This window comes from Girardinichthys multiradiatus, chromosome 1 (assembly GCF_021462225.1).
Source record: "Girardinichthys multiradiatus isolate DD_20200921_A chromosome 1, DD_fGirMul_XY1, whole genome shotgun sequence".
Lineage (NCBI taxonomy): Eukaryota > Metazoa > Chordata > Actinopteri > Cyprinodontiformes > Goodeidae > Girardinichthys > Girardinichthys multiradiatus.
The window spans coordinates 29,100,303-29,119,964 of NC_061794.1; the positions used below are offsets into that span (position 1 = coordinate 29,100,303).

The following is a 19,662-nucleotide window of genomic DNA, read 5'->3' on the forward strand; positions in this document are numbered from 1 at the left end:
TGAATAAGCTAAAATCTATTGTCATTGAACCCAACATATAATGTGTAATAGTACAACAAAATTGGTCTACTGACCCATATAAGGTGCATAGATAACAAAAACCATATACAGAAAAAAATACAGTGCATAAATAGTGCAGCCATAAATCAGAAAAAAATGTTAATTACAGGTGTGAGTTACACATGGGCTACTTAAAGAAGTGATGTATTGATAAGTTATTGCACAATAAAAATTATCTGCGCCCCCAGGGCAGCAGCTCAAACACCAGGTGCCCTGGGTGTGTGTACCTCTTTAGTGGAACGCGTTCACAGATTAACTGCTAAATCGGCTTGCCATATTCTGACATCATTCAGAAATCTCTGAGTTTAGAGCGTAGCGTCAGTCTCGCGGGCAAAAAAAAAAAAAAAAAGATGTGACGTAAAAGCCAACATGGCGGCTCCCCACTCCACGATGAAATTTTGGAAGCCGGGTAAGTGCAAAGAAAATAAGTATGGGGCACGAAATGTTGTTTTTCGGGTTCATAGTTGCAAATGTGTTGGTACTGTCGTAAATCAGTGATTAATGTGTGAGTCCGCAGCGGAGCTTAATGCTGCTGCGTGCTTCCTGCAGCCTGAGCGCTTCAACTCAGGCTCAGCTGCGCTGAATTCTAGTGTTTACCTGCCAAGGTACCAGTTTGGGATAATAATAACAATTTACAGATTGGGCGCAAGTGAAAAGGCTTTATTGCAGGGCGTTGCACCAAATCCTGGCTGTCGTTCTTTAAAAATTCTCAGTTTGCGGCTAACATTTTAATAAAACATCTCTCCTTCCTCTTCGCCATCTGCTCCGCTCCAGGCACTGAGGCTCCGGGGATCTCAGAGGAAAGGGATCTCAGCTCAGAGACCACCGGCTCCCCCATCATCTTCAACCCAAACACGGCCCTCTCCATAGAGAAACAGCGGCAAAAGCTCCCAGTTTTTAAGGTTTTACACTGCTTCTACACAGATGTATCAATGCAGTAGCAGGATTAATGTTATTTACCTACCTGTCATTGCTCAGTTTATGGGTTTTCTTATTTATTTCCAATGCAGCACAGAAACAACATCTTATACCTGGTTGAAAGCTACCAGACTGTTATAATAGTTGGGGAGACGGGATGTGGGAAGACGACACAGATACCTCAGGTTAGTGTCTGTAAAAGTGGTTTGCCCTATGGTGCATAAATGCAGCAGTTTTCTCCACAGTGGTTCAATATGACCTTGTGTGGATGCTTAGCAGCCTATTTCCCACTTTAAGAGCAGAGTTTGGGCCACATCAGCTAAAGCTTAATTTATGCAGAATCTGTAATTTGTTGCTTTGTTCTCTCTCTTTCATCTGCCTTCAATCAGTACCTGCTGGAGGCTGGCTGGGCAGCGGAGGGGAAAGTGATTGGAGTGACGCAGCCTCGCCGTGTGGCTGCTATCTCTGTAAGAGCTCAGCTGATGTCCTTTCACTTTTTGCCAATGTCATCTGGCTGCAGGGAAATTTGGTTCACACTGTAGGCCACGTGCCTAGTAGATTTGATACTTTGTCCCAATCCCCCGCTTGTAGGTGGCCAACCGTGTTGCAGAGGAGCGAGGGGCCCTCCTGGGACACGAGGTGGGCTACACCATCCGGTTTGATGACTGCTCTGATCCCCACGCCACAAGGATTAAGGTAGCTAGAGGAAGATGTTTCAGTCTCTCCTGTGTGTGGTGTCATTCAGTCTTTACTAATTCATTTGTGGCTGTAGTTTCTGACAGATGGCATGCTCGTGCGAGAAATGATGGCCGATCCTCTTTTAAAAAAATACAGGTACATGTTTGGAAATAAAGATATGCTCACTGGCCATTTTATTAGGCGCACCTTGCTAGTATCAGAGTGGACTTCGTTTTGCATTCAAAACTGCTGTATTTGTGTACACTGCGCTCATAAAGGGCGCGCAACGATACTCGGGTTGGCTGTCGCACACAATGCTAAGTGGGTTCTAAGGGACCTAAAATGTGTCTAGAAATTATCCCCCACACAAGGAGACTGTCACCAGCCTGAACCTTTAATGCAGGACATGATCCATTCATGCTTTCATGTTGTTTAGGCCAAATTCTGACCCACCCATCTGAATGTTGCTGGTGAAATCAACACTTACCAGACACGGCAATATTTTCCAATCCGTTAGTCTCCAATTTTAGTTATTGTGCATGAATTGTATCATCAGTTTTTTGTTCTTAGCTGACTGGGGTCCCACCCGGTGTGGTCCTTTGCTGCTTTAGCCCATCAGGTTTAAGATTCGACCTGATGTGCGTTAAAAAATGTTTTTTCCAATACCTTGATTGTAACGAGTGGTTAATTAAACTACTCTTGCCTTTATATCATCTCAAACCAGTCTACTGACACCAGCAAGAAATTTCCATCCACTAAGAATCTTCCGGATATTTTCTCTTTTTGTTTTCTCTGGAAGCCAGAGAGATGGTTGTCCGTGAAAATCCTCAGCAGTTTACAACAGCTGTGCCATATTTGAAGTCGGTTCTCCTTTCTTCCTCATTTTGATGCTCGGTTTGAACTTTAGCAAGTTGTCTTGACTACATCTAGGTGCATAAATGCGTTGAGTTCCTGGCTTGTGGCTTGCTGATTTGCTGTTTGTGTATAGAAGCATTTGAACAGGTGTACCTAACAAAGTGGCCTTCGAGTTTATATTTAATTTTTGTTTTATGTCAGATATAACAAGTGTTTCAGTTTTATTATCAAGATTTGGTTCAGGCTATTATTGGTAACTAATTCTCTTCTTTGCTCTGTTATATTCAGTGTGCTGATGTTGGATGAAGCACATGAGAGAACTCTGTACACAGACATAGCCATTGGTCTGCTGAAGAAGGTAACCGATCATTTGATGTGCAGTGGAGATAAACACTTATTCAGTCCCCCATAATTTTGTAACTTTGCTCACTTACAAAAAAATGAATGAATGGTCTTTAACTTTAATAGTTTTTTGGGGTCCAGAAAAAAACATTTAAATTTGATTTGCATGTAATCAAGTAAAAACGTGTTTGACTTTGGTCACCAGGTTTGAATTAGACACGTTCGTTTTAGATTCTCATTGTGTGATAATGTTAAGTAAAAAAAAGAAAAAACACAGTTTCACAGTGTTAACACAAAAAAATATTTTTTTGAAATAATCATAGCATAGGGCTGCACAGTGGTGCAGTTGGTAGCACTGTTGCCTTGCAGCAAGAAGGTCCTGGGTTCGACTCCTGGCCGAGAATCTTTCTGCATGGAGTTTGCACGTTTTTCCCGTGCATGCGTGGGTCCTTCTTACGATGTACTCTGGCTTCCTCCCGTAGTCCAAAAACATGACTGTTAGGTAAATTGGTCTCTCTAAATTGCTGTTAAGTGTGAATGAGTGTGTGCATGGTTGTTTGGCCCTGCGATGGATTGGCGACCTGTCCAGGGTGTATGTACCCTGCCTCTCGCAAGTAGACTGCTGGAGATAGGTACCGGCCCCCCCATGACCCACTATGGAACAAGCAGTGTAGAAGATGAGTGAATGAATCATAGCATATTAATTATTGATGCTCTAATAATATCTATAGTGTATATATATAGTTTGGTGTTATTCAGATACATAGACTATGCAAAACATAGAATACACACCTGCTAGATTTAGAAGTACAGGGGTTGGACAATGAAACTGAAACACCTGTCATTTTAGTGTGGGAGGTTTCATGGCTAAATTGGACCAGCCTGGTAGCCAGTCTTCATTGATTGCACATTGCACCAGTAAGAGCAGAGTGTGAAGGTTCAATTAGCAGGGTAAGAGCACAGTTTTGCTCAAAATATTGAAATGCACACAACATTATGGGTGACATACCAGAGTTCAAAAGAGGACAAATTGTTGGTGCACGTCTTGCTGGCGCATCTGTGACCAAGACAGCAAGTCTTTGTGATGTATCAAGAGCCACGGTATCCAGGGTAATGTCAGCATACCACCAAGAAGGACGAACCACATCCAACAGGATTAACTGTGGATGCAAGAGGAAGCTGTCTGAAAGGGATGTTTGGGTGCTAACCCGGATTGTATCCAAAAAACATAAAACCACGGCTGCCCAAATCACGGCAGAATTAAATGTGTACCTCAACTTTCCTGTTTCCACCAGAACTGTCCGTCGGGAGCTCCACAGGGTCAATATACACGGCCGGGCTGCTATAGCCAAAACTTTGGCCACTCATGCCAATGCCACATGTCGGTTTCAATGGTGCAAGGAGCGCAAATCTTGGGCTGTGGACAATGTGAAACATGTATTGTTCTCTGATGAGTCCACCTTTACTGTTTTCCCCACATCTGGGAGAGTTACGGTGTGGAGAAGCCCCAAAGAAGCGTACCACCCAGACTGTTGCATGACCAGTGTGAAGCATGGGGGTGGATCAGTGATGGTTTGGGCTGCCATATCATGGCATTCCCTTGGCCCAATACTTGTGCTAGATGGGCGCGTCACTGCCAAGGACTACCGAACCATTCTTGAGGACCATGTGCATCCAATGGTTCAAACATTGTATCCTAAAGGCAGTGCACCAATACACACAGCAAGACTGGTGAAAGATTGGTTTGATGAACATGAAAGTGAAGTTGAACATCTCCCATGGCCTGCACAGTCACCAGATCTAAATATTATTGAGCCACTTTGGGGTGTTTTGGAGGAGCGAGTCAGGAAACGTTTTCCTCCACCAGTATCACGTAGTGACCTGGCCACTATCCTGCAAGAAGAATGGCTTAAAATCCCTCTGACCACTGTGCAGGACTTGTACATGTCATTTTCGACACGAATTGACTGTATTGGCTGCAAAAGGAGGCCCTACACCATACTAATAAATTATTGTGGTCTGAAACCAGGTGTTTCAGTTTCATTGTCCAACCCCTGTAGTTACTAATTAAGCAGAACTTAATAACCTTTTGCTTTCCTGCTCCTTATTCAATAAGATAAGTATAAGTAATTGATATTAGCTAGTTAATTAGTTTGAATATTATGCTCAGACAACCAGTCTGCTATCAATTACTCAACAGGATTGTTGCTCTAAACTTACTAACTGTAGTTTTGCAACTATATTACCTTAATGAGAGTGATGAGTGGTGCTACTTCAGTTTGCACCTGTGACTTTTTTTATTTTATTTGTTTTTCTTGTGAGTTGGGGAGACATATCAAACGTTGCAACAGGTGGGGGAGGGACATGTTGCGTTAATTACTGCAGCCGGTCACTCCTGCTTTTTATGTTATTTTTCAATCAAAAATAGTTTAACCGTTAGGAATGGTATGATGGGAAATTTTAGATCTTTTACCTCCGCTGAGGTTGCTATGTTTTCATTTTAGTTGAGTTTGTGTGTGTATGTGTGTGTGTGTATGTGTGTGTTGTAGTGACTAACAATTTTTCAAATTTTATCAGCAAAGTGAGGACATTTTTGGAAAGTGACATTTTCCTGGTCCTCACTTTTAAATGCTGTTCTTGGGTTAGGAGTTAGGTTTAGGACTATGGTCTGAGCTGAGTTTAGGTTAGGGGTAGGGTCAGGGTTAGGCCAGAGAAATGAATGAAAATGAATGGACGTCAATGAAAGTCCTCATAGATAGTAAAAAACGGATGTGTGTGTGTGTTTGTTAGCAGCTTTACAGAAAATGTTACAAATGAATTCTTAAGGAAGAATCCATTACATTTTGGTGGTGATGTGGATCCAGGATCTTTTGTTTTAATGTGTCAGTGACCCTATGTTGGGTGGTGGAGGTAGGCAGTCTCTGACTGTCTTGTTTGAAACTGTAACTATTTAAAGCATTTGGATACCTTGGCACTGGTAAACACTTCTCTAGACAGATTTTGACCTATTGCTCTTGGCAAAATCTTTCCAAAATCCTTTTTTTTTTTTTTAGCTGCTTCTTGACAACTCGAAACGTTTGCTCCCTCCACTGATTTCATGTAGGATTAAGGTCTGGAGACCGGCTTAGCGGTGAATCCTGAGTTAATGTCATACTGGAAGACCCATCATTGTTCTGACTGAGGGTAAAAGATTCTCATCCAAACTTCTATTATAACTGGCCTTCTCCATTGGGCCCTCTGTGCACCAAGGTTGTCCTGCACCCTTAGCAGAAAACAGCCCAAACATAATGCTTCCATCTCAATTAATTGATTGTGGGGTCCGCATTTTTTTTTAGCCATCACTTTCCCCTCTCACATTTTTCTCCGACTCTTCAACAGATTCAGAAGAAGAGGCGAGACCTGAGGGTTATTGTGGCCTCTGCGACTCTTGATGCCAAGGTGACTGCATCATTAAGATGAACAGATATGCGAGGTTAACATGAAAAGATCAACAAAGGCAGACACTGGTGGAGTAACAACGCGCTTACGTCTGCGATAACCTGATGATGGCTAGATAACTAGGATCGGGTCGCGGCTGCTGTGAACATCAAGCAAGTCAGCTCAAACGCCAAATCTGACATCTGCTGTGCTTTCTGTTTTAAAAGGGCTTTTGTCTGATCCTGCAAATGATTTAATGACTTACAGACTTTGGCAGTTGTCAAATTTAAGGGAGTTGTGCTTAATTGGTTATTTTGGCAAAAGAAAATTGCATATTTTATATTTTACATGTTTTAACTCTTTCATACCTTATGTGATTATGGAAAATAAATGTAATAAAATTGCAATAAAAACATATTTCTATCTACTAACTGTGATATTCTCATCATCTGAAGAAATTCCATGAGTTTTTTAACCTGAATGAGTCCGGGGATCCGAACAAGGACACATGTGGAATCCTGACTGTAGAGGGACGCACTTTTCCAGTGGACATCTTCTACACCGTCAGGTAGTCCAAATGGAGATTCCAGCTGGAGGATGTGATCATTTTTAACTTAAAACTTTAATCTCTGGTTTTTGTTTAGCCCAGTCCCAGATTATGTAAAGGCCACAGTGGAGACTGTGATGAAAATCCATGAGATGGAGGATGATGGGGACGTTCTGGCTTTCCTCACTGGGCAGGTAAGTTATCATATTCATGGTTTTTTCCTTTTTCTTTTGGTTAATAATTTGATTGTCACCGAAGGCATTTGTTTTCTTATGACTAACACATAAATGTTGATTTTTTTTTTTCTTTTGTCTTGTATTAAAATTCATCTTAGGATGAGGTGGAGAAGGTGGTGTCCCTCCTGCAGGATCACGCCAGATCTCTTTCTCGATATGGTATGAAGAAGCACCTGAGAATTTTGCCCATGTACTCGGGTCTCCCCTATGCAAACCAGATGAAAGTCTTTGAGCGGGCTCCATCTACTGTTCGCAAGGTGACTGTTTGTCTTTCTGTGTAGTGATGTAGAGATATTTGGGTTATCCCATTGCTGTAATTCAATTTATATTACAAAGCCTGTGCAATATAAAGTTTCTTTAAGTTTTAACTTAGTCAAACTGAAAATATACATTGTGGTTTTCTCCCTTCTACCTGTCCTCCCATCCGTTTATCCATGCTTCTGAAATAATCAGCTCTTGGGAGGCGTCCAGAAGGCCTCCTGTTTAGGTGCCAGCTGGCTCTTTTTCATACTTAGGCTGAACTTATAAATAACTATTAAGTCAGCTTTTTAAACCATCTCTCACAAATATTGTTATAAATATTCGGTTGCGTCCTCAAATAGGGGTCCATGTTTGGCAGTGACCCCCCACTAAAAGTATGCTGGCCCCCCTACTGGCCTCATAAACACATTTCATTGAGTGGCTGTGTTTACTTTTTTATTACTATGTATATCTTTACATGTTTATATTTCTTTACAAAATGGTTCCGCTTTGCTAAGGTTCAGAGAAGAGTTAAAGCCTTTTCAGGTTTCCTGATCTTCAAAAATGACGTCTTGAAGACTGAATGCTGGAATTGAATCAGTGGCCTTGCACATGTTTTCAACCAGGTTTTTATAGCTTTATTTTATTGACTTGGCAATAAAGTCTGCTTCGGATCAACTTTTTGAGAATAATCTGCAATGTGCTACTTGAGATCATTTTTGGCGTATGACCTGGAGATCCTCACAATCATGGAGATGGAAGCATTATGTTTGGGCTAGATCATAAACGTGTTTTAAAAAGACTTGATTCTGTTGAACAGTGAAATATTCTGGTTTAGATATTCTGACAGAAGTCTGTGGTTTTTAAAAAATATAAAACAATGCACCGCTTATAATATCTAAGTTGTTCCACAAGGATCTGATTTAGTCCCCATTTTCTATTTTTATACATGAGGTGGGACAAAGACTGCAAACAAAACACATTTATGCCTCTTTTTCATTCATGGTTCCAGCACCGCACAGCTCCACTCTGCTCTACTTCGCTCTACTCGGCCTGAATACGAGCAGGTATCAAGAAAGCCAGTAACAAAAACGGTGGCAAAACAGGCTGAGTGGAGTGGAGACGGTGATGAGTCATTTATACGGTGACGCTCACTCTTAATCCAGATGTTAAGCTTCTACAGGAAGCATTTCAGTCACTGTGGTGATGGGTTGTACCACCACACTATTCTGAGTGGCCATCCTTTAGAAAATCTTACATACGCAGTCCCTTTAGATATTATGAACAGACTTCTATTCAAGGATTAAAGGTATCAATAATGCTCATCTTTTCCTTTGTTTCCTTTTCTTTCCAGATTGTGGTGGCCACAAATATAGCTGAAACCTCCATTACTATAAATGGCATCATGTTTGTCATAGACTGCGCATTTGTGAAGCTACGGGCCTACAATCCTCGCACTGCCATAGAATCTCTGGTGGTCACTCCCATCTCCAAGGCTTCAGCCAGCCAGAGGGCTGGGAGGGCCGGACGAAACAGACCTGGGAAATGCTTTAGGCTGTACACAGGTACATGTCAGAATTACAATAAAATAATCAAAGAAACATAGTCTCCTTTAATAATCACTTCTTTGCTTCTTTTTTTTTTGCTTCCCGTTGTTTCTTGTCTCCTGTATCAGAGGAAGACTATGAGAAGCTACCTGCCTCTACTGTTCCAGAGATGCAGCGCTCTAATTTGGCCCCTGTGATCCTTCAGCTTAAAGCATTAGGCATAGACAACGTGCTGCGATTTAGCTTCCTTTCTGTAAGTCTCACCCACTCAATGTAGTGTGCTGACTCACTTTAAAGGCAATTGTGTATTTCATTTTTAATTCATTGACAAAAGTAGAAGATCCCTTAAAAATAAATGCATTGTGGCATCTTGAAATTAACTCTCTGTGTTTGTAAAGATCTATAGACACGAGATTGTAAATTAATTCGACCTTTTTCTGTTTCAGCCTCCCCCAGCTCAGACTATGGTTCAGGCTCTGGAACTACTTTACGCTCTTGGAGGTAAGAGACATTTGGTCATCAGCAGCGTGAAAACAGAAGCTGTCCTTCAGTTGCAAGACTGATGGCACGCGTTATGTGCCAGCATACACTAGTCAAGCATGGATGCACCCTTTTTAAAGTCTGTGTGTTTCATGGCAGGTCTGGACCATTACGGCCGTCTGACTGACCCCATGGGTGTGCGGATGGCCGAGTTTCCTCTCAGCCCCATGTTTGCTAAGATGCTCCTAGAGTCTGGAAACTTTGGCTGCTCCAAAGAGATAGTTACCATAGCAGCAATGATGCAAATTCAGAATGTATTTCTTGTGCCACCCAATCAGAAGAAAGACGCCGTAAGTGTTTTTTTTTTTAGCTTTTTGTACTTTCTGCTTCATCAGCTCAACAACTATCCTGTTTGCCCCCCTGCAGGCTCGCGAACACAGGAAGTTTGCAGTCGCTGAGGGAGACCACCTCACTATGCTGAATGTATACGAGGCATTTATTAAGGTACGGCATGTGGACACAGGCAGCTCAGTCAGTACTAGAGAAGTCCTCAGGCTGCGGTGAACTCTCACAACTTGATGAATGTGACTCTAAATCATGTCAGTGGGACTTTTTTGTTTGCTGTATTTTCTGCAGCATCAGAAAAGCTCCCAATGGTGTCAGGAACATTTTCTCAACTACAAAGGTCTGCTGCGCGCCATCACAGTAAGAGAGCAGCTTCGGCGTCTCATGAACAAGTTCAAAGTGCCACGAACGTCCAGTGAGGGTATGTCATTGTCATGATTATGTTAATTTAATTTAACCAATGTTTCTGCAAGAACAAAAGATTGTGACCCCAATTGTCTGTAGATGTTTGACTGACTCATAGTGCTGTTTTTGTACACAGGTGACCCAGATGTGATCCTGAAGTGTATTGTGTCTGGATTCTTTGCTAATGCTGCCCGCATTCACCATTCTGGTTCCTATCGGTGAGCATGCAGTTCAGTCAGGGGTTGTTTGTATGATCCTAAGCTATTTCACTATCAGAAGACTGTTGTTGTTTTGTCTTGCCAGGACTTTACGAGATGATCTCGAACTTCACATCCACCCCAACTCTGTGCTGTATGGAGAGAAACCTCCAAAGTGGTCAGTATGCTGTCTTTGTCACACCTGTTCTCACTGGTTGCTACATAATATGCATTAGTGGTTTGCAAACATTTCTCAATCTTTGGTAAAATACTTGAATGTAAAGTGCCTTGTAAAAGCATTTAAAACGGTAGCACAAGTGGAAGAAAAATAATGCATTTCTTTATACAATTCTGAAAAGTCTGATGTGCATTTGCTTGTAGTCCCCTTTACTCTTATACCATGAAATAAAATCTAGCGTATAACTGCAAAATGTATGTCAAATCGCATTTTTCATCTCAGTATCGATGTTTGCAATATAATAATAACAAAGAACTGCCTGGATGCAATATTTAATAGGATATTATAAGTGTTATGCATGCAAATTCTGCATGCCACTAATATTTTCGGCCTGTTGGTTAGACTTTCATGTCAATGCTAAAACTCATTAAGAGTGGAGGGGACAACGTGATGAAGGAAGACGGCCAGAAAAATGTGTGTTAATCATAATTGACATTATCATTGCAGTATTCAGTCATAATTTACAGTTACATGTTTTCATAATATTATGCAGCCATGATCTAGAGCATCCAACAGCCTTCAGAAGTCACCTTTAATGGTAAATAAGAGACCACCCCAGTTTGATTTAATCTCAGTATAAATACAGCTGTTCTGTGGAAAAGGCTGATTAAAACTATAAAGACATGGCTGTCCACCGAAACAGACTGAGCGAGGATAGACTTAGTCAGAGAAGCAGCCAAAAGACCCATGGTAACACTGGTGGAGCCGCAGGGACCCAAAGCTCAGGTGGGCAAATATCTAGACGAGAAATTTGTCGCTCTAATCTGGCTTTGATTGAAGAGTGGCAAGATAAATGCCAGTCCTATTTTGAGCTTTCCATAAGCCACACATGTAGGGGACACAGCAAACATTTAGTGTAAGTGATAAGATCAGAGGAAACTGAATTCGATCTTTTTTGATCAGCATGCAAAACATTATATGGAGAATAATCGAGAACCCACCGAGAACCCAAGATGGTGGTGGCAGCATCATGCTGTGGGGATGCTTTTCTTCAACAGGGATTGGGAAGATGGCCAGAATTGATGGGAGGACTGATGGATCTAAATATACAGGGTAATCCTGGAAGAGAATCTGTAAGAGGCGGAAAAAGACTTGAGATCAGGGTGGAGGTTCACCTTCTGGCATGAAAACGAGTCTAAACATACACACAGAACTGTGATGGAATAGTTTAGATAGGAAGGCATTTTCATATTAAAATGGCCAAAGCTTAGACCTAAATCCAGTTGAGAATTTGTGATAAAACCTGAAAATAATTTTCATAGGGGCTCTTCATCCAGTCTTGCTGAGTTGGACTATTTTTCAAAGAATGGGTAAAATTTCAATCTTTAGTTGTGCAAAGCTGGAAGAGTCATAACCCAAAAGCTGTGCAGATGTAAAGGCAGTTCTGCAAAATATCGACTCAGGTGGTGAATCAAACACATTCCACGTTCTTCACTTTTTATTTGAGAAGAATTTGAAAAATATGCATCCTTTCCTTCAACTTAACAATTTGAAACTACTTTGTGTTCATCTGCAACAAAAAAGGTTATAGAGGGAGGAACACTTTTGCAACTCACTGTAAACGTGGATGTTATGAAGGTTTTCAACCCTTTTGGAAAGTCTTTGTTTTAATCTTCCCAGGGTCGTCTTCAACGAAGTGGTGCAGACATCAAAATACTACATGCGTGATGTGACTGCTGTGGAGTCTTCCTGGCTGGTTGAGCTGGCCCCTCATTTTTACAAGCAAGCTAAGGTATGCTAAAAATACAGGTCCTTCTCAAAATATTAGCATATTGTGATAAAGTTAATTATTTTCCATAATATAATGATGAAAATTTAACATTCATATATTTTAGATTCATTGCACACTAACTGAAATATTTCAGGTCTTTTATTGTCTTAATATGGATGATTGTGGCATACAGCTCATGAAAACCCAAAATTCCTATCTCACAAAATTAGCATATTTCATCCGACCAATAAAAGAAAAGTGTTTTTAATACAAAAAACGTCAACCTTCAAATAATCATGTACAGTTATGCACTCAATACTTGGTCGGGAATCCTTTTGCAGAAATGACTGCTTCTATGCGGCGTGGCATGGAGGCAATCAGCCTGTGGCACTGCTGAGGTCTTATGGAGGCCCAGGATGCTTCGATAGCGGCCTTTAGCTCATCCAGAGTGTTGGGTCTTGAGTCTCTCAACGTTCTCTTCACAATATCCCACAGATTCTCTATGGGGTTCAGGTCAGGAGAGTTGGCAGGCCAATTGAGCACAGTGATACCATGGTCAGTAAACCATTTACCAGTGGTTTTGGCACTGTGAGCAGGTGCCAGGTCGTGCTGAAAAATGAAATCTTCATCTCCATAAAGCTTTTCAGCAGATGGAAGCATGAAGTGCTCCAAAATCTCCTGATAGCTAGCTGTATTGACCCTGCCCTTGATAAAACACAGTGGACCAACACCAGCAGCTGACACGGCACCCCAGACCATCACTGACTGTGGGTACTTGACACTGGACTTCTGGCATTTTGGCATTTCCTTCTCCCCAGTCTTCCTCCAGACTCTGGCACCTTGATTTCTGAATGACATGCAGAATTTGCTTTCATCCGAAAAAAGTACTTTGGACCACTGAGCAGCAGTCCAGTGCTGCTTCTCTGTAGCCCAGGTCAGGCGCTGCTGCCGCTGTTTCTGGTTCAAAAGTGGCTTGACCTGGGGAATGCGGCACCTGTAGCCCATTTCCTGCACACGCCTGTGCACGGTGGCTCTGGATGTTTCTACTCCAGACTCAGTCCACTGCTTCCGCAGGTCCCCCAAGGTCTGGAATCGGCCCTTCTCCACAATCTTCCTCAGGGTCCGGTCACCTCTTCTCGTTGTGCAGCGTTTTCTGCCACACTTTTTCCTTCCCACAGACTTCCCACTGAGGTGCCTTGATACAGCACTCTGGGAACAGCCTATTCGTTCAGAAATTTCTTTCTGTGTCTTACCCTCTTGCTTGAGGGTGTCAATAGTGGCCTTCTGGACAGCAGTCAGGTCGGCAGTCTTACCCATGATTGGGGTTTTGAGTGATGAACCAGGCTGGGAGTTTTAAAGGCCTCAGGAATCTTTTGCAGGTGTTTAGAGTTAACTCGTTGATTCAGATGATTAGGTTCATAGCTCGTTTAGAGACCCTTTTAATGATATGCTAATTTTGTGAGATAGGAATTTTGGGTTTTCATGAGCTGTATGCCAAAATCATCCGTATTAAGACAATAAAAGACCTGAAATATTTCAGTTAGTGTGCAATGAATCTAAAATATATGAATGTTTAATTTTCATCATTACATTATGGAAAATAATGAACTTTATCACAATATGCTAATATTTTGAGAAGGACCTGTATGACACCATATGCTCTGAATAATTATTACATGTCCTGATTATTTTCTGCTCATGGTGGCTTCTTTTGTCTTTCAGCATGGCTCGCTGGCCAGCAAGAGATCTAGAGTCCTCTGAATAAACCATCCTCAGAAACCCAAAGGGAAAGCAAGACATAGTTCTCACTGTGCTCCCATCTGTTTCCATTGTATATATGAAGATATGATATATATTTGTTGTCCATGTCCACCTACACATCTCTCTCGACACTGTGGCCGTGCTACAATAGATCTCAATTGTAGATTTTTAGAGGTAATGTCAGCACTTTTTCATTTTCTTAGCTGTATGTTTACATAGAAATGAATGTCAGTTTTTTTTCTGTTGCAGAAAAATACTGAATGACGATGGACTGTGAGGTTGTTTCCTAATTAGGTATTCATTTTTGTATGCTTATTCAGTTCTGTCAAGTCCTAGGTGCCTTTTATATTTTGATCACCTGACTTCACCGTATTTTATTTTTTCCAAGTAAAATGTTGTCATATTCACCTACAGACTTTATTTCCGGATTTTCCTTCATATTTTTCATTTAGCACCTGGCTCTATGATTGATACTGTGAAGAAGCTGCATTTCTTTTACACTGAGTTCCCTCTTAGCTCTGGTATAGCTCAGATATTGTGGCCTTGTCACCATACTGTGCCAATTTTTTTGTTTTAAAACAGCCTGTTACACAGTTCACTTTAAGATGAAATATGTAAATACTCCCACATATTGTACAAGTATCGCTGTGAAACTAAAATGAGACAAGTGCCATTTGTTGCTGTGATAACTAAAAACAGGACACAAATCCAGGACCTTAAATAATTTTTTTTGATTTCAGTCATCATAAACAACTATACACACATTTTTTTAAATTTACCATTTGTTAATTTATATTTGGTTTTAATATTATATTTTATTAACCTATTCCATCTCATCTGCATGAACTTGTACTCATATTTTTGTCCATATTTTTACCCTAAGAGCTTTACTTCACTTGGTCCACTGCTGGAATGGCAAAATTTACATGTCTACTGTTGTTTATCTCTATAGTAGAACCTGTCTTTTAGAATAGTTCAGTGAAACTGTAAAAACACCAAAAAAACAATACCTGACAACAGACAGTGCACTCAAAACTATTAGATTATAAAATGAAGTACATTTGCATGTTAAATGGTATTTAACTAAGACCTATTCACTTTGTAGATGTATTTCAGGAGAAAGCCGTTCCAATTTGATTGAGCACCCTCCTCTGTGGAGACACAGAGCATGTAAGGCAGCAACCTGTAGACATGTGTAGCAGCTTACCTCTGAGATTAAAATTATCACCTGTCATTTGCTTGTGAGCTTCTCGAATAAAGCCTTATTGTCATACACTAACTGTTGCTTATGGTCGCTTTTTTAAACTTAGTTGGTCCTTTTGTACTTTCCATGTGGCCTGTGTGCCAGAAGGTGTCACTGTTGTTCAACAAATACTAGTAAAGCTTCAGCTAGGAGTAAAATCAGCCAGGGCATTAATCAGTGTCTGTATGCATTTAACTTCTTTGATGAAAGTGTTTTTTGTATCAGCCTTTAACTGTTAACACATGTCAGTTTTATGATGCAGTGTGGAGAGTATGTGCGACTGTAGCTGCAGTTATGTGTATGTTTAAAAACTGTATTGACGAGGACTTTAGGAAATAAAAAAAGGAATTGTGTTAAAAACAGTTTTAGTCCATTTAACTCAGAAGAGTCACAGGAAAATGTGGTCCTATCAAATGCATCTTGGGTTAATATTTTCACATGTTTGTACTTTTCTCCCATTTAGGCATGGTAGGTTTATTTGTACAGCACCATTCATACACAAGGCCACCCAAAGAGCCTGACATGACATGAAAACATTGCATAAAAGGAAAATATATTAAAATACATATATTTAAGGCAAATTTAAATCTGCCAACAGATTCAAGCTTAATTTTAAATTTGTACCTGGTCAAATCTAGTCTTTAGTCTTACGCTTCAAAGAGAACAAATAGGTTGTAAGTCAGACCTTTTAAAATATTTTTTGCAGCACTAGTGGTCTTTTTTTTAAAGTAGGCAGACAGGAATTAGGGTGAAGACAGGCAACACAGGTCACCGGGGTCGGGAATCAAACCAGGGACAGCTGTGTTTAGGCCTGATGCCTCCGTATAGGGGTCATGATCTCTACCGCTACGCCGCGCCTCATGAGTCAGATCCTTTGCTCAAAAGCTGTTTTAAACAAAAGTGTGACTTAAAGGAGCTGACAGTTACTGCACATTTACACAGTTTAAAGGTTACATGACATTCATACTGTAAACTAAACTCGCATCAGCAAAAACAAACTAGTGATACTTCATTAATACAATCATTATTTTGTATTTTTTTGGAAGTTAATGGTCACTTGGATAAGATCTGCAAAGAAATCGAAAGATCACATTTTATTCCAACACTGAAATTAAAAAGGATGTGTAAATATAAAGGCAACAATACCACAACTACCTATTTTTATTGAACTGATTGTTAGCTTGGTGATAGCTTCAAATAACCCACTTTGGTACTATATAAAATAAGTACAGGGGAAAATACATGTCACAAGACAGTGAAATGGTAAGAAATATGATTAAAGGAAAGTAGCAGCAAATTGCTGATAATCAAATGCACTTCATCACCTGATCATCAGAAAAAGTTACCACCACTATAAAAGCACAACGTTTTGTTGTCTGCTTCTTTGGAACATGAAGGTGTGTGTGACACAATTTTAAGGAAGAAAGCGATCAGCAATAACCTTAGAGAAGCAACTGTTGCTCCCCAGCAATCTAAGAAGAGTAATAAGGCAATTCACAAACAACTTGAAGTCCATAACTCTACAGCAAGAACATTCACAAGTGGAAAACATATTTGATAGTTCCTAATGTTCCCAGGGGTGGATGTCCCAGTAAGTTCAAACCATAAAATGCTTGAGAAATTACAAAAATCCCAAAAGCTCAACAGGTTTTGGCATTGATCTCTTCTTTTCTTTATAAAACCACACTTAAAGATAGATTTTATAACATAAAAAATAAATGCAACAGAGTAAATTCCCACAAGCTTATTATTATTAGTCATCATTAATCATCACGTTATATTTATACTTCTGATTAAAAGTTTAGACAAAACTACCATAAATAAGAACTATACTTCTGTTGCAATTCTCAGAAATATAATCAGTTTAATTTGGTGTAAAGGTTAAACTGTTTGCATGGAGACCAGAAATAGTTTAATTGTTAAACAATGAAACAAGGACAAAGTAACGATCTCAAACAAGCAAAACATCAATGAAAGAAATTTTTTTTTTGACATCATGAATCAACCAGAAGGTGAAAATGTATTGAAACAGAGAAGCAGAAATAATCCAGCTTGGTCTGAGCTGTTGCCTTCCTGCTGAGGACGTTTCCAAGCTCATCTCTACAGCAGGACTTCACCTACAGAGTCACTCAGAGTGGAGGTGATTCACCAACAGATTCATTCTTCATGGAGCTTCTTCAGAGCAATGATCAGCCTGGTTAACAGGACAGATGACCAGAGGAGCAGAGTTATTACCTCCATTATTAAGATAAGGACAGAAATATGGGAAGAGTTTCTGAGTGAAGCAGCAGCTAGTAAAGGAGTAGATCTGAGCTGCAGCATCTACATCATAAAAGGAGACCAGACCCTCCTCATAATCCACAAACACCCCCACCTTCTGAGGACCAGGCTGGAGATGGAGACGGACTGCAGGTCTAGCAAGAGCTTTGTACTGTTCTATTTCTCAACCAAACCGTCCAAAAACCATTCTGAGGACTCAGTATGATTGTTCCCTTCCTGTTGATGGATTCTCTGGCCACTCCTAAATCCCAGTCAGTCTTTTCTTTAACCTGAACCTCAAAGTAAAATCTGCCTGAAGAGAAACTCTGCTGTCCTAAAACACACGGACCCAGATAAAACCTCTCTGGGTATTCTGGAACATCCTTCCTCACATCTCCATGTATCACCTGTTTTCCATCATCAGATAGGATGAGGTCAGGATGAGCTGTATCAGGATCCAGAGTCACATCCACTGCAAACTGCTGGACCCTCTTCAGCTCAGCCTCCAACAGCTTCTTCATCTTCTTCTCCCTGAGCTTCTCCTCTAGCTGAGCCACAGCTCTCACCATAGTCCCTTCATATGATGGTGGACATACTCTGACCTCTGTCCAGTTCTTGACTGGTGGAGCAGCTTTCAGAGAGGAGAAGCTTTGGAGGAGGTGGAGGTGGTCTTCAGACTGTGAGAGCTGCTTCACCTCAGAGCTCCTCTTCATCAGCTCAGAGATCTCCTGTTCCAGATCTTTGATGAAGTCTTCAGCCTGTTTCTCTACATTTTTCTGTTTGTCTTCGATCTCCTTTATAAGCTCCTTCAGGCCTCTGTCAGCAGACTCCTTCAGAGCAGTGAAGATATGAACACCTTCTGCTTTCTCTCTGTCTGCAGTATCTCTACTGATCTTCACCGACTCTTTGATCTCCTGAATCTTCAGTCGTCTGTTCTGGATCATCTGCTGAACTTCAGCCTCTGTCTTCCTCAACTCTACTTTTTTTCCTTCAGATTCTTCTCTCAGAGGAACCAACTCATGGTTCTTGTGGTCTAAAACAGAGCAGAGCGAGCAGACACATGTCTGGTCAATCCTACAGAACAGGTCCAGGGATTTATCATGCTGCAGACACATTCTGTCCTCCAGGTTTTCCACAGGCTCCACTAGCTGATGTTTCTTCAGACGTGGAGCTGTCAGATGAGGCTCTAGGTGAGTCTGACAGTAGGAAAGCAGACACACCAGGCAGGACTTCAGAGCCTTCAGTTTGGGTCCAGTGCAGACATCACAGGGAACCTCTCCTGGTCTGGCAGCTTGTTGCCCTGAGCTGCTGCTTCTGATGGCCTCCTGCTGAGCTTCATGTCTGAACTGAGCAACCATCTCTTTGATGAAGGTGTTGACTCTTAGCTGAGGTCTAGAGGTAAAATGCTCTTTGCACAGGGGACACTCATAGGGAACATTTCCATCCCAGTGCTGAATAATGCAGGTTAGGCAGAAGTTGTGTCCGCATGGTATGGTGACTGGATCAGTGAACACATCCAGACACATAGAGCACAGAAACTGATCCTCAGACCGCAGGTTGCTACCAGAAGACATGTCTGAACTCTGAGGACAGATCATGGAACACAAAAGTTTAAAGCTGTTAAATGTTGCAGTTCTTCAAAATCCTCATTTTATTTCACTTCACAGTCTCCAACTTCCTTTTTGTTGTCAACGTTGTTGGTAGAAACAGCAAATGCCAAAAAACAAGATATCTGTTTTCTGCTGCACTCACCAGTATTAGGGCTGCTGTTGAGATGAAGATGAAGATGAACTTTAGGTCTTTAAAAGGGTTTTCCCCACTGCAGCTGTGGCGTCATTTTTGACAAACTTTTACTTTCATTTCAGGAAAGTGAGGTTTCAAACTCATGACTCAGTGTTGCTCCTCCCATTACTTTAGAAACATTGAGACAGATGCATACGTGACATAAGGCAATTTAATATGAAGCCTTTCTGCTGATTTTATCCTCATTTCTTTCCTTCTCTTTGGCTGCTCAGAAGAACTGGGATCAATGCAAAAACAGGAATGTCTTTAGTATTTTCAGACTTTATTTGTAAAATGAACAATACAAAAACAAGTTGAATAAAGTGTAAACATGACAAGATAAGGTTGGTCAGGGGTACAGCATAAATGAAAGGAAGGAAACAATAAATAAAAATCTCAGG

General features: G+C 40.9%; 1 protein-coding gene and 1 pseudogene across 1 annotated transcript; one reads left to right on the forward strand and one right to left on the reverse strand.

The window, feature by feature from the left end:
- The first annotated feature begins 384 nt into the window (after positions 1–384).
- On the forward strand, positions 385–15,256 carry dhx35 (DEAH-box helicase 35). The gene is made up of 21 exons (XM_047377135.1): positions 385–469; positions 835–962; positions 1,071–1,163; positions 1,368–1,445; positions 1,570–1,674; positions 1,751–1,812; positions 2,800–2,869; positions 6,232–6,291; positions 6,726–6,838; positions 6,915–7,011; positions 7,152–7,310; positions 8,648–8,858; positions 8,969–9,093; positions 9,287–9,341; positions 9,480–9,670; positions 9,747–9,824; positions 9,957–10,086; positions 10,207–10,288; positions 10,374–10,445; positions 12,126–12,237; positions 13,939–15,256. The coding sequence occupies exons 1-21, from the start codon at positions 430–432 to the stop codon at positions 13,975–13,977; spliced, it is 2,100 nt and encodes a 699-aa protein (XP_047233091.1). The 5' UTR covers positions 385–429; the 3' UTR covers positions 13,978–15,256.
- A 1,109-nt stretch (positions 15,257–16,365) lies between these two features.
- Positions 16,366–19,349, reverse strand: LOC124875181 (annotated as a pseudogene).
- Between the last annotated feature and the right edge of the window lie 313 nt (positions 19,350–19,662).